A 16,167-nucleotide genomic window follows, 5' to 3' on the forward strand; every position below is an offset into this window, starting at 1 on the left:
ACCTTGTCCCGGCGCTTCCCGGTTTCGTTCCGGGCGGTCTCCGGCTGCAACCGCTGCCTCTCAGCCTCACCCGATGTCGGGGGCTAGGTCCACGCCGAGGGTCAGCCGCCGGACTGAACCTCTGAGGGATCGCGGAAATCACCTTGGGAATCTCGACTGGGGGAGGGACCCAATGGGTGTCACCGCAGGAGAGCGGGGCTCGTCTGTAGAGGTAAGATTTCTTCTTAATTTGAATTTCTTTGGTAAAATCTACTCTAACGCTATGCTAGCATGCATAGAGTCCCTAACTGCTATGGAGACGGAAAATACTGAAGAGCTGCACTTCCTGCAGGGGTATATGTACTAGGGCTGACGTCAGATTGAAATCTGATTCGTCTCCAACTGCTATCAGGAGTACACTATACCCATTGGTCCTAAGCCCATCTGCTACACGCTAGGAAACATCCATTGTACCTGAAGACTGGAGGGTGGCCAATGTAACCCCAATATTGAAAAAGGGTTCCAGGGGCAATCCGGGTAACTATAGACCAGTGAGCCTGACTTCAGTGCCGGGAAAAATAGTGGAAACTATTCTCAAGATCAAAATCGTAGAGCATATAGAAAGACATGGTTTAATGGAACACAGTCAACATGGATTTACCCAAGGGAAGTCTTGCTTCACAAATCTGTTCCTTTTTTTTTTTAAGAGGTTAATAAACATGTGGGTAAAGGTGAACCGGTAGATGTAGTGTATTTGGATTTTCAGAAGGCGTTTCACAAAGTCTCTCATGAGAGGCTTCTAATGGCCTTATCTTCCCTAAGAGCCCCTTTAACCCCTCGGTCATCTAATGGTCCAACCGACTCCCTCACAGGTTTCTTGCTTCGGATATATTTTTTAAAATTTTTATTATGTTTTTCTGCCTCTATGGCCAACTTCATTTCAAATTCTCTCTTTGCCTGTCTTATCAATAGTGTATACTTACCTTGACAATGCTTATGTTTTATCCTATTTTCTTCAGATGGATCCTTTTTCCAATTTTTGAAGGATTTTTTTTGGCTAAAATAGCCTCTTTCACCTCACCTTTTAACCATGACTGTAATCGTTTTGCCTTTCTTCCACCTTTCTTAATGTGTGGAATACATATGGACTCCGCCTCTAGCATTGTATTTTTAAACAATGTCCATGCCTGTTGAACACTTTTAACCTTTGCAGCTGCACCTTTCAGTCTTTTCCTAACTATTTTCCTCATTTTATCAAAAGTTTCCATTTTGAAAGTTTAGTGATAGAGCTGCAGATTTACTTATTGTCCCCCTTCCAGTTATTAGTTTAAATTTGATCATGTTATGATCACTGTTGCCAAGTGACCCAACCACCGTTACCTCTCTCACCAAATCCTGCGTTCCACTAAGAATTAAATCTAAAATAGCTCCCTCTCTTGATGGTTCCTGAACCAATTGCTCCATGAAGCAGTCATTTATTACATCCAGGAACTTTATGTCTCTAGCAAGTCCTGATATTACATTTACCCAGTCAATATTAGCATAATTGAAATCTCCCATTATTATTGCACTGACAAATTGGTTAGCTTCCCTGATTTCTCTTAGCATTTCATCACCTGTCTGACCATTTTGTCCAGGTGGATGGTAGTATACTCCTATCACTATACTCTTACCCAACACACATGCGATTTCTACCCATATAGATTCTACTGAGCATTTAGTGTCTTGTATGGTCTTTATTCTGTTGGACTCTATACCCTCCCGGACATAAAGTGCCACACCCCCACCAAGTTGATCCTCCCTGTCATTGCGATATAATTTGTACCCTAATATAGCACTGTCCCATTTGTTATCCTCCTTCCACCAAGTTTCTGTGATGCCAATTATGTCAATCTCATCATTTGCTGCTATACACTCTAACTCTCCCATCTTACTTCTTAGACTTCTGGCATTGGCATATAGACATTTCAAAGTGTGTTTTTTGTTTGTATTAACAACCTGCTTTTCAGTTGTTAGGGATAATTCGGAAATCATTAGCTTGGGTGATTTTTTACATATAGGCACATGGACTATGTTTGCTTTTAATGGATCCTCTCTATTGGGATGCCTTAACTCTCCTGTTTCATTAGTATCCTTCAAGGATACATTTCTCCTAACCATGCACTGCTGAGTGACTGTCTGCTTTCCCCCTTGTTTTAGTTTAAAAGCTGCTCTATCTCCTTTTTGAAAGTTAGTGCTAGCAGCTTGGTTCCACTCTGGTTAAGGTGGAGCCCATCCTTTCGGAAAAGTCTCCCCTTTCCCCAAAGTTTCCCCCAGTTCCTTACAAAGCTGAATCCCTCTTCCCTGCACCATCGTCTCATCCACGCATTGAAACTCTGGAGCTCTGCCTGCCTCTGGGGTTCTGCACGTGTAACAGGAAGCATTTCAGAGAATGCCACCCTGGAAGTTCTGGATTTCAGCTTCCTACCTAAAATCCTAAATTTGGCTTCCAGAACCTCTCTCCCACATTTTCCTATGTCTTTGGTGCACACATGTACCACAACAGCCGGCTCCTCCCCAGCACTGTCTATAATCATATCTAGGTGACGCATGAGGTCTGCCACCTTCGCACCAGGCAGGCAAGTTACCAGGAGGTCCTCACATAGACCAGCCACCCTGCTATCTACATTTCTAATAATCGAATCACCAACTATGATAGCCGGCCTAACCCTTCCCTCCTGGGCAGTAGCCCTGGGAGACTTGTCCTCAGTGTGAGAGGACAAAACATCACCTGAAGAGCAGGTCCTTGCTACAGGATCACTTCCTGCTACACCAGGGTGATGTTCTCCTACTGGGAGACCTTTCTGATCCAAGGCAGCACTGGGGCTGCCAGACTGGATTTGGGTCTTATCAATGTACCTCTCTGTCTGCCTCAGCTCCTCCAAGTCTGCTACTCTAGCCTCCAGAGATCGGACTCGTTCCCTGAGAGCCAGGAGCTCTTTGCACCGAGCGCACACGCATCTCTCACCGGCGGGTAAAAAATCATACATGTGACACTCAATGCAAAAGACTGGAAAGCCCCCCTCTTGCTGCTGGACTGCTGCCTTCTTCTTAGTTTTATTGAGTTCCAAGTTAAGTTTAGGATACTTAGGGAGTTGGAATGAGAGTACTTTAAATTTACAGGTGAATTTACTAATTAATCAGCTAATGTCCTACAAGGGGATGATTAAATTTTCAATAAGGGCTGGTACAATAGTATGATTTAGATAAGACCCTGATTGATTTTTAATGAGAAAGTGTCTCATGCCTAAAAATCAAGGGTTGAGTGGGTGGGAAAAACAGACACAAGAATTAACTAACTATCTCTGGCTTGCTTGTTACCTCAGACACACACAAACTCTAAAGAATATATCCTTTAATTTCACCTTTAACCAAACTTTTATAAGCCCAAACATTTCTAAAAGCTATACTTACCAATCCTCTTTAACCACCACTAAATTAATCTTCACTCAGGGGTACATTTAAAAAAAAAAGCGCGAGCGCGTACTTTTGTTTGCGCACCAGGAGCAAACAAAAGTACGCCGGATTTCAATAGATACGCGAGTAGCCGCGCGTATCTTTTAAAATCCGGGGTCGGCACACGCTGCCCGTTCCCTCCGAGGCCGCTCCGAAATCGGAGCAGCCTCGGAGGGAACTTTCCTTTCGCCTCCCCCCACCTTCCCCTACCTAACCCACCCCCAAGCCCTATCTAAACCCCCCTACCCTTATCACATAAGTTACGCCTGCTCGAGGCAGGCGTAACTCGCGCGCGCCGCTGGCACGCCATCACCCAACCCGGGTGTTGGTTTGGAGGCCTCGGCCACGCCCCCCCCAGAATGCCCCCAGACCGGCACCACGCCCCCCGGAACGCCCCAAACGTCGCGCCACCCCCCAACACACACCCCTAGGAAAGCCCCGGGACTTATGCACGTCCCAGGGCTTGCGCGCGCCGCCAAGCCTATGCAAAATAGGCTCGGCGCGCGCAGGGATTTTTTTTTTTAAGGGTTACGCGCGTAACTTATGCGCATATCCCTTTTAAAATCCGCCCCTCAGTTAATGGAATGGTTTGAGATTCGCGCGCCGTTAAGCACGCGTTTCCGGTCCTCCTCTGCTGCAAAGGGTGCAGGGCCTCTGGAAGCTGGGGCTGTGGAATTCAATCCCTGGATTGCTTGCGGTGACCTCTGGACTCCTCTCCCGGGGAATGCTGGGAGCAGTATGCAGATGAGCCTTCCGGTCCTCCTCTACTGCAAATCTTTTCAGCCTCGCCCCCTCCCTTCCATACAATTTGTTGGGCCCCCACCTACCAAAGTTGAGTTACATCATGTATATAATATAATATATATCTTTGTGTTTGTATGGATCTGATTGCTCCTATCAGGACCCTGAAGAGAATCAAAACTGGAATTTTGAGCATCTGGCTGACAGCGTGATTACCTGTTAGCCAGAAGCTAAAAATTCCAGTTTTGATTCTCTTCAGGGTCCTGATAGGAGCAATCAGATCCATACAAACACAAAGATATATATTATATTATATACATGATGTAACTCAACTTTGGTAGGTGGGGGCCCAACAAATTGTATGGAAGGGAGGGGGCGAGGCTGAAAAGATTTGCAGTAGAGGAGGACCAGAAGGCTCATCTGCATACTGCTCCCAGCATTCCCCGGGAGAGGAGTAGTAACACCAAGAACTCAATCAAAAACACTACCTGAGAAAAAGTTGCACTGTAAATATTACACAGGTTCCAGAATACTAATACATTATCTACTGAGGAAACAAAACAAACCTGAATGCTAGATCCCTACACAGACGCTACACGCTTAGCAAAATCTCTCACCTTGGTCACATGCACGGAGCAGAAACAGACCCTCCCCAAATACAGAATAAAGAATCACAAATTAGAACCAGCAATATGCAGTCAAAAACTGAAATGAAAACCAGAAGCCAGATTGTCTACAATGTAACAATGGAAAAACAGAACCACCATTCCTCATAAACCAATAAAAACAAGAAATAAAGCATCAATTATAATAGTAGAATCATACTAATAAGAAATTAAATATTTTAAAACTACTGACAAATAGAACATATTAAAATCATATACATTTTTTAAAAATTTCCCAAGCACCAATAAAATATTTCAAAACAGCACGATGAAACAGTGCTCGTAGTGTTCCCTTATTTACCTGTGCAGGGCCAGGCTAGATGCCTGGTCCACCTTAAATCCCCCTAAGGAGAGTATGCTCTGTGGGCGGGACATGCGGGTACCTGTAGCTCAGAGGGTGTGAATGAGGGGGGAATAAGAGTGCAGACCTCGCTGTGCTCAGGAGGCCCCTAGACCTCCAGGAGGAACGGCAGCTCCTGCTAATGCTCTGGCTACGTGGAAGGGTGAGAGTGTACAGTGCCTAAGAAATCAGTTAGTCTACAGCCCTTGTTATGTGCCAAGGTAGGACATTAAAAAGGCTGGCGTCCCTCTGAATGCGTGCCTCAGCCTGGGGAAACACCGCTCAGTCTCCCACATATGGTGTCATGCATGAGATTTTTTTCTCTCAACTAATCGAGCGGAGGCAGCGGTTAGAGAAGCAAAGACAGGCTATTAATGGACTCTGGCAGAGGCAAAGAGCCTCTGCCAGAGTCCATTAATCATGGAGGAAGAAAGGAAAACCCTGGAAGCATGCTGTGCTCAGATTGAGAATATTCTGGCAAGGAACATGACTTTCCTCATTGCACTGAGAAGCACTGGCAATCAATGTAAGAGGGCCACCGCAGAGAAATCAGTGGAGATCAAGTAGTTGACTGGTGCGCAGGAGATCCTGAAGAAGACCCTGTAGGGTGCCCAAATACTACCGAGCGTCCCAAAACACCTCCCCATGAGAATCCCAGAGAATGGGGCGGTGAAGAACCCTGACAGAGGAGTCACAGAGAGACCTGGGAAGGGCAATACAGCCTGCCCAGAAGGAGGCACTACGGAGAGGCCTGAGGAATGCAGCAGTGGAAAGCCGAGTGGGGTGCTGTGGGGAGGCCTGACACTGGCACTATAAGAGGTCCTGAGGAAGACCCTGTAAGGTGCTCAAACACTGCCAGGAGCCAAGAAGCAACTCCCGTGAGAAGTGAGTGAGAGAGAGAGAGAGAGAATACAGTGTCAAGTGAGAGGCCCCGTAAAGACTCTGAAGAGAGATGTGGTGGAAAGACCAAAGGGAGATGCTACAGAGACTCCAGCGGAAGGAGCTGCGGTGTCTCAGAAGTCGCATTGGTATCTATTTATTTATTTATTTAAAATTTTTATATACCGACATTCATCCAGGATATCATATCGGTTCACATTGTAACGCAAAAACAAACGCACGGCATGGCGCTTTACATTGAACAGTAAAAAACATGATAACAAGGCATTAACGAGAGGGGGGAACAATAATATGGGAAGTTTTGCAATAAAATTATATACAAGAATTGCAATTATATACATATGTACAAAAGAAAGAAAACTATGAGGTTAATTTTAATCAGGCTAGGAGATAAGATGGGGAAGAGAAGGGAGGAGAGCAAGGAAAGAGGGGGGCAGAGAGAAAGAAAAGAAGGTGGCGGAGAAAAGGGAGGGGAGAGTGGGGCGGTAGAATGGGAAACAGGGGAGGAGTGTGGAGAGTGGGAACAGTGGTGAGGTATAGTGAAAAATTAAGTGTATGCTTTTGCAAAGAGCCAGGTCTTGAGCTTCCGCTTGAAAGATTTGAGGCATTCTTCTTGCCATAGTTCAACAGGCATTTTGTTCCAGAGGGTCGGCCCGGCTATCGAGAGTGCACGGGCTCTTGTGGAAGTGAGTTTATAGAGTTTAGGAGAGGGGATAGGCATGGTTGCTAGATGTGCTAGTCTGGTGGGCTTATTAGACTGGTGTAAACGGAAGGATTCATTGAACCAGTTCATTTCGGGATTGTATAGGGCTTTGTGGATGAGAGAGAGAGCCTTATATTGTATGCGGGAGGCTATTGGAAGCCAATGTAGGTCTTTTAGAACAGGTGTAATATGGTCATGTCTACGTAAATTGGTCAAGATCCGGGCTGTGGTGTTTTGTAGATTTGAATGGGATGGATGGCATTATTAGGTAGGCCGAGGAGTAGGGAATTGCAGTAGTCGGTTTTGGCGAAGATTGTGGTTTGGAGAACTGTACGGAAATCGGGGGGATGTAATAAGGGTTTGAGTTTTTTTAGTGTGTGGAGTTTAAAGAAGCCGTCTTTTAGAATGTTATTTATGAATTTCTTTAGTGTGACGTGACCATCAAGAATGATACCCAGATCACGGACTTGTTGAGTAAATTGGAACTGAGGAAAAGGGGGGAGGATCGGTTGGCTTTGGGGTGAGATGAGCATAATTTCAGTTTTATTGGTATTAAGAGCAAGGTGGATGGAGGAAAGGAGATTGTTAATGGACTGGAGGGTTTCATTCCAGAAGTCCATGGTTTTTGCTAGGGAGTCAGTGATGGGTATAAGCAGCTGAACATCATCAGCATATATGTAATGAGGGAGGTTTAGACTGGAGAGGAAGTGACAGAGGGGCAGAATGTAAATATTGAATAGGGTTGAGGATAGGGAGGATCCCTGAGGGACACCTCGGTTGAGGGGGATGGCCTTGGATATGTGATTTCCTAGCTGGATTTTGTAATCTCTATTACTAAGGTAGGAGTTGAACCAATTGTGGGCAACACCTGTAATACCGATTTCAGTTAGCCGCTGTAGGAGAATGGGATGGCTAACGGTGTCGAATGCGGAGGAGATGTCAAGGAAGGCAAGAATGTATGATTGCCCTTTCTCAAATCCTTTGTTTACTAGAGCCAATGGGGACATAAGAACATAAGAACGTGCCATACTGGGTCAGACTAAGGGTCCATCAAGCCCAGCATCCTGTTTCCAATCCAAGCCATAAGAACCTGGCAAGTACCCAAAAACTAAGTCTATTTCATGTTACCGTTGCTAGTAATAGCAGTGGCTATTTTCTAAGTCAACTTAATTAATAGCAGGTAATGGACTTCTCCAATCCATTTTTAAACACAGCTATACTAACTGCACTAATCACATCCTCTGGCAACAAATTCCAGAGTTTACTTGTGCGTTGAGACGGAGGCTTTCAGCACGGTATCTCCTGCACCATTCGGGTGAGGTACCAATTTCTTATCCGGGTTCTTCCATGCCCTGATTGTGCCAGAGACCTACCTCTGTGCCCTTTTGGGTGTTCATCTAGAGATTTTTGTGTTTTTTAGGGTGTTTCTTATGCTCTGTTGAATCTTTTAGCTCATACTGGAGTTTAAGATCTCAGTAGATAAGCATCCTCAGGGACATTCTGCCACAGAGGCCACATGTACATCTATTATGGTCCTGGTCTAAACAGCAGATACACCAGTCATGCTGATCTGCTATTGTCATATTATGATGGCATTTTTTGCATACATTTAAGGGACTCGTTCCCTTTCTTTGATGATGCTGATGTCAGCACAGCCATTTTTGACTCATAGATTGTTGATTTTAAGTTGATTTTAAGTATCAAATAAAATTCTTGCCTGCCTTATGACACAGCAAAGGAGTTGAGGAGAACTTCAACCATTTGTAAAGTAAACAAAAACAGATTGAGGGAGGATGCGCTGTGACAATGGTGCAGGAAGTCCCGCATATGCCCAGAACAGAATCCACAGGTTTCTGGGCTAAAGGAGAAAATGGATCAAATCAGCACCATCAGATGACATCTTCCTTCTTGTGTGGCTATTATGTGATGCTTGTCCATGGAGAAAATGTTTTCCTCTTTTTTGGATGATACTAAAATTTGCAATTAGGTAGACATCTTGGAAAGCATGGAAAACATGACATTTGAAACATTTAAGGAATGATATAGAATCTGGCAGCTAAAATTTAATACTAAAAAAATGCAGGATCATGCATTTGGGTGAAACTTTTCTGTGCACAAAAAACCAGGAGCAGGATCTGGGATGATCATATCTGATGATCTTAAGATGGCCAAACAGGTAAATAAGGAAACGGCAAAAGCCAGAACTATGCTTGGGTACATAAGGAGAGGATTGGCCAGCAGAAAAAGGGAGGCGATATTGCCTCTGTATAAATCTCTGGGGACACCTTATTTAGAGTACTCTATATACTTCTTGAGACCATACCTTCTAAATGACATACACGGAATAGAATGGGTGCAAAAGACCATTAGAAAATGGACAATGATCTTTATCATAAAGCATATGAGGATAAACTGAAAGAGCTAAACATTTATTTATTTATTATTTTTATATTCCGACATTCGATCTCAATTGAGATATCACACTGCTTTACATTCAGGTACTGTAGGCATTTCTCTATCACCAGAGGGCTTACAATCTAAATTTTTGTACCTGAGGCAATGGAGGGTAAAGTGACTTGCCCAAGGTCACAAGGAGCGACATGTATATCCTGGAGGAAAGGAGCGATAGGAGAGATATGTCAGAGACGTTTAAATGCCTCCAAGGAATATATGTATAGGAGGCAGTTCTGTTTCAACAGAAAGGAGGATCTGGAACAAGGGGTCATGGAATGAGGGCGAAAGGGGGTAGACTCAGGAGTAACCTAATGAAATACTTCTTTATAGAAAGGGTGGTAGACACATGAACCAACCTCCCTGTGGAGGTGGAGATGAGGGCAGTATCAGAATTCAGGAAAGCACATGACAAGAACAGAGAAGAAGGAATAATCAAGCTGAGCAGATATGGATAAGCCATATGGTCTTTCTCTGCCATCATGTTCTATTTCTATTAAATAAAAAGTACTTTGCATAATAAAATGATATATAGATTGCCAAAATACAATTTAAAAAAAAATGTATATTAGTTACATTCTAAAATTGGTAATAATCAACAGTTCACTTTATAAATCTTATACTCAAGCTAAGACATGGACTCAGCTATAATGCTATTTCTTGGGCCCAAACTCAGCTACAGAAGCATCTCTAGTAAAGTCTGTACTGAATTTTAGGCACAGAGGTAATTTGGCACCAGGATTTTTCCAGCTCTGTTTAAGTTGTATATAGGATCACATCCTATCCCATATGGACCCAATCAGATCCAGTGTATGAAGTAACTTGAAGCACCATTGCAAAGAAAGTTGTTTCCAAAATTTCAGGCAAACTGAAACCCAGCTGCTTAATGCACTTCAAGTCTAACAAGGGTATTAGTGCTTGCCACACACACTTTAAAATCCAGTCTGCTCTCATGTGGGCATTATGTGGCATTCATTTCTAAAGTACTGATTAAAATCTGGTTACAACACAGGAATAAAGTTTCTGTTACACAAAAAAGGAAGTCTTGGGAAACTCATTGAAGACTCCCGAAGAACTTTAGTGAGAAAAACCAAAAAGGCTTCTATGTAATATTTGGTACAGCAACAGAGTAATCGATTATGAATTATTAGAAGTGCCTCAGAGTTTCTTTTTTCTAAATCACAGTTTACATTCTGAGGTACAGAGTATAATGACCAAATAACGTGGCCCCAATCCAATTAAGTGCTATTCCCCAGAGAATCATTCCTTAATGGGCATACTAGCTCAGTCATCCCACTACCTCCAAAATGTGCATAAGAAACATTGTACATTCACTTTCCCCAATGCTCTTCTTACCACATATTTGACAGCACTAATGAACTGGTTGTGGAAGAACAGATGCTGAGTCTCATCTTCAGGATTTGATGCGGTATAAAGCATTCCACACACACTACAGGAAATGGCACCAAATCTTTTCTGTCCTGCATCCTGTGAAAGAAGCACTTGTTACTGAATATCAAAAGAGAATACACACACACAAAAAAAGTTAGACACAGCTATGTTAATACCACTTCATAATTGTTTATTTTAGTCAGGTTTTCATCAATTGCTGGATTGCAATTTTATTATTGTTTGATGTATTTTGCTTGTATCTGAATTTATTTTATTTTGATGTTTTATTATGTATGATTTTTAAGTTTTATTGTAAATTGGTTTGGTGATTTCTTGAAGATCGGTATAAAAACCAAATTACCATTACAATGTTAATAGCGTATATAACACTGTACAAGATTAATATAGAATTCCATAAGAAAAAAAAACTATTTCCACCTATATAAAATGTGTATAAACACCATGGAATCAAATTTCAAACACACTATCAATTTTAATTTAGTCAGCCTAACAAAAAAAAAATATTTTTACATAAAAATAATAGCAATCAATCATATTTGTGATGAATATTTATAGTTATTCAAGAGAAATAAATGAACTAGTCCACTCAAAATTACTACAGGCTTACTAAACCAAGAAGCTAAACCTTTTGGAAAACAGTTGGAACTAAAAGAAACAGGTAGTTTGTTTGCCTCATGGCATACAAAACTTTCCCTTTCTCCTTAACAATGACCAAGCCCTATATGCTCTAGAGACATTTTGTTCCTTCTGGACAGGTATTCATGGATTGTATGCTAGGGAATTTTAGAGTGAGAATTCCATCATACATTCTGGATTTGTCTTCTCCCTTTATCTTCCGTACAGACTGTTGCAAACTAGCTTTCAAACACTTGCAGACTGCACTGAAGCAGGTCTCCTGAGATTGCCATCTTGGGCGATTTATTAAACCAGGAAGGAGGGTTAAAAAATCTGTTAAATAAATACATTTCCAAACAAACTTTTTTTTTTTTTTTTTTTTTTTTTTAACAAAAGTCTCAAGTCAGAATACTCATCTAAAAATCTTAAAGGGCAATTGTATTTTCTGGTTATTTAATGCTGGAGGTTAGCGCTATATTTGGGAAGGAAGGGGGGAGTGGATTCTCAAAAGTTGCCAATGGATGATGTCCATTGAAACAGCAAATCCTGACTATTTCATTACACCAAAATGAAATGGAGTGGAGGAGCAGCAGGCTCCAAACCAGGGAAACTAGGGCCTTGTGGGCAAATCACTTCACCCTCCCTTGCCTCAAACAAATTTAGATTTTAAGTCCTCTAGGGGTTAGGGAAATACCTACAATACCTGAAAGTAATCTGCTTTGAAGTGCCCAAGAAAAAAAGCAGAATGTAAATTTTAAAAAACATAATAGTAAATGTATGTAGTAGAAGTCAACCTACATATGTAATCTAATAGCAAATGTTACCTTTTTGACTAATGATCTAAAAAAATGTCAAACCCAATACATCAAAACTTTAAATTGACCCTATCTAAATTAGGGGAATTGGTACCAGTGCCACAGAGTAGAATAATTATATATGTTAGGGCTCTTCAGCTACAGATGACAGAGAGGGGACATGATAGAAATATCATGAATGGGGTGGAACGGGTAAATAAAAAATGGTTATTTATTCTTTCCAATACTACTACAACCAGCAGATGTAAAACAAATTGTAGAAAATACTGTAACAGTGTCAATTTCTACCTCCCATAGCTGTGCTTGCCCTTAAATGGAATGGCAATTGTGGATTCAATAGGTCACCCTTGCCAGCAGTATGAGTCAGAGGCCTCCATCAAGAACCTGTCTCCTATGTGTTAGGTCAGTGTACTGTAGGTACCACGCCCTATTGGAATGGGTTTGAGATCTAACAAAAGTCTTTTGCCCATGTAACACTGGGGAAGTCAAGAATCAGTTTTAGCCTAGAGCTGAGGGAGCAAATGTTTCTGTTTGTGGAGGATACCTGAGGGCCCTAATCCCGTTACAGGGATAGCCTGGGGACTGAGGAGAGAATTCTAAGCACTGGCAACCTACGGGACTGGAAGAGAAAGATTTGAGGACAAGAGTTCCTGGAAGTAATGAAGTTAATGAAATGGGTTCTGGAAACTGGGGACACATATACTAGGATGTTTAAGAGGAAGAACAGCCTGCCTGGCAAAGTCCAGAGTCAGAGGCTAGTTCAGCTACAATCAGCCCAAGACTCAAGGAGAATGAGAGAGAGAAGAACCATGGAGAAAAGATTACAGCTACCAAACAGATACTGGGGAGGAGCCCAGGGTGAAGAAGAGGTACCCATCCCAAAGAGCTGACCTGTTTTGGAGAAGAATTGTGGAATGGTGAAAGAGAATGTTTTTTTTTGTGCAAATCTTTTTATTAGCATTTAATAAGTAAAAATAAACATCACAGCTGATATTACCAAGCCAAGTCTTCTGTCTTAATATAGAGAAATTCCCAATCTCTTACCCTCCCCCTTTAACCTTACCTTTCCACCCTACCCCTTCCCCACCTACAGGAATGAGACAATATCCATAGAGGAGCAACTTCTTTTCATCAAATCTAATACTCCAGATCCATTATCCAATATTTAGCAGTCTGGAGAATATTATTATTAGTAATGCCAACAATACCAATGCTAATAAAAATATTGACAATAATACCAATAGACAACAATACCACCAATACAGTTATACGATAGAGAGAAAGCTTTCACAAACAAATTTTGCCCTGATTTCTTTTGGCAAGCTAGCAATAAAGGCAGCCCAAACTTCCATAAATGTTTTAGATGATTTCTGAGATTTAAATAACCATGATTTATAATCTGAAGTGAATAATCCCACCAGTTCCACAGACCTAAATTCTTTAGTGGGTGCCTCCGCTGAGATCGCCATTCCTTTACTCACAAAGCTTGTATTCCCTTTACCACCACATGCATATGCCAGAGATAACCCCAGTACACATAGCGAAGCACTCTTGGGTAGATGACCATGTAATCAATTAGACATCATTTGCAATATGGACTCCCAAAAGCTTTGCACTAAGGAACACTCCCATAGATTATGAATTAATGTGGCATTGGGAGATGAGCACGTTAAACATTCAGACGACTTAGCGATGTACAACTGAAAGGCTTTCATGGGAGACACCACTCTCTTATGCAATATACATAATTGCTGGTTTCTCACTGAGGCAGATATTGGAGAAATTACTTACCTGATAATTTCGTTTTCCTTAGTGTAGACAGATGGACTCAGGACCAGTGGGTATTGTGCTCTTCTGCAAGCAGATGGGATGCAGAGTCAGATTTCAAAGCTGACGTCACCCTAGATATACCCCTGTAGTGACCTCAGCTCCTCAGTATCCTCCTTGAAAAGCCATTGTGGACCTATATATATTGTCCAACTACAACAAACTTGATTAAAAACTATTAAAACTTGATTCAACGTGGAGACCGCCAGTGCACTTAACCAGCATAACGCAGATACCAGTCGTAATGCAGGTGCCCTGGACTAGGGGTAGGCATTAGCTTACCTGTATTTGCATAGCATCGAGGTTCGCTTCTCAGGTTCCTCCTTGGCGCTTCTCCTGGACAGCCATGGGTGGGATGATGAGTCCATCTGTCTATACTAAAGAAAACAAAATTATCAGGTAAGTAATTTCTCAGTTTCCTAATGTGTAGCCAGGCGGACTCAGGACCAGTGGGATGTACAAAAGCTACTCCCGGATGGGGCGGGAGGCTGCCAGTGGCCCACCTAGTACCGCCCTTGCGAAGGCTGCATCTTCTCGGGCCTGGACATCCAGGCGGTAGAACCTGGAGAAGGTGTGTAGGGAACCACGTCGCCGCTCGATAGCAGTTTGGCTTCTGCCCATGATACTGCCTGGGCCCTTGTAGAATAAGGCTTAACCTGCAGGGGTAAGAGCTTTCCTGCCTCTAGGTAGGCTGCCTTGATTACTTCCTTGATGTAGTGAGCTACAGTTGCTCCCGAGGCCGCTTTGCCTTGATTCTTACCGCTGTGGAGAACAAACAATCAATCCGTTTTGCGCACCGGTTCCGATTGTTCCAGGTATCATACCAGGAGTCTGCCGACATTTAGATGGCGAAGATGGTGGGAGTCTTCGAGTCCTTATGTTCATCCGGAGATGGCTTGGTTCAAATAAAACTTGAAGACCAATTTCGGTAGGAAGGAGGGGACGGTACAAAGTGAACCTAAGGAACAGTCCCGACAGGATAGTGCCTGTAGCTCAGAGATGCGATGGGCTGAACATATTGCCACCAGGAATACAGTCTTCAATGTTAAGAAGCATAGTGACAGACTGTGCATTGGTCTGAATGAAGCCCCTGCTAGAGAGTCCAATACCAGATTGAGGTTCCATAGGGGAACCGGCCACTTTAGGGGTTGTCGAAGTTGCTTAACCCCTTTTAGGAAACGGGCCAAGTCCGGATAAGCTGATAGACTGATTCCGTTCACTTCGACTATGAAGCAGGAGAGAGCTGCTACTTGAATCTTGAGGAAGTTGAGTGACAACCCTTTCTTCATACCATCATTAGAAATTCCAGAATCATGGGAATCTTGGCCATTAGCAGGGATACCCCGCGGTCCTCGCACCAGGCTTCGAATATCTTCCAGATCCGTATGTATGCCAGAGACGTTGAGAACTTCTACACGCAAAGCAGGGAGTCAATCACGTCCTTTGAGTAACCTCTCAAGGGCCAGACCATAAAAGAGAATTGAGATGGATCTTTGTGAAGAATCGGGCCCTGCTGGAGAAGGTCCCTGTGTGGAGATAGGCACAGAGGGCTCCTTGCAAGGAGTCTTTGCATGTCTATGTACCATGGGTGCCTTTGCAAATCTGGGACCACTAGCAGAACTAGTCCCCTGTAGTGTTCTATCTTGTGGATGATCTTGCCCAATAGAGGCCATGGGGGAAGGCGTACAGTAAGTCCTCCTCTGGCCAGGTCTGGACGAGGGCGTTGATTTCTTGGGAGTGCGGCTCTCGTCTGCGGCAGAAGAACCTGGAGACTTTGGCATTGAGAGGCGTAGCCAGTAGGTCCATGGCTGGGGGGCCCCAGCGATTTACTATCAGTTGGAAGGCTCTGCTCAACAGTGCCCATTCCCCCGGGTTCAGGCTTTCTCTGCTGAAGAAGTATGCTAAAACGTTGTCTTGTGGATAAAGGTGAACCGGTAGATGTAGTATACTTGGATTTTCAGAAGGCGTTTGATAAAGTTCCTCATGAGAGGCTTCTAGGAAAAGTAAAAAGTCATGGTATAGGTGGCGATGTCCTTTCGTGGATTACAAACTGGCTAAAAGTCAGGAAACAAAGAGTAGGATTAAATGGACAATTTTCTCAGTGGAAGGGAGTGGGCAGTGGAGCGCCTCAGAGATCTGTATTGGGACCCTTACTTTTCAATATATTTATAAATGATCTAGAAAGAAATACGATGAGTGAGATAATCAAATTTGCAGATGATA

At 43.0% G+C, this 16,167-nt stretch overlaps 1 protein-coding gene across 1 annotated transcript in view; it reads right to left on the reverse strand.

The window, feature by feature from the left end:
* ESCO1 (establishment of sister chromatid cohesion N-acetyltransferase 1) overlaps nt 1-16,167 on the reverse strand; it is a 115,730-nt gene that overhangs the window by 48,675 nt on the left and 50,888 nt on the right. The window contains 2 exon segments of the mRNA XM_029591108.1: nt 9,107-9,108; nt 10,634-10,762. Of these exon segments, the coding sequence (XP_029446968.1) occupies nt 9,107-9,108; nt 10,634-10,762 (131 nt within the window).

The sequence above is a fragment of the Rhinatrema bivittatum genome, chromosome 2, assembly GCF_901001135.1.
Source record: "Rhinatrema bivittatum chromosome 2, aRhiBiv1.1, whole genome shotgun sequence".
Taxonomy (NCBI): domain Eukaryota; kingdom Metazoa; phylum Chordata; class Amphibia; order Gymnophiona; family Rhinatrematidae; genus Rhinatrema; species Rhinatrema bivittatum.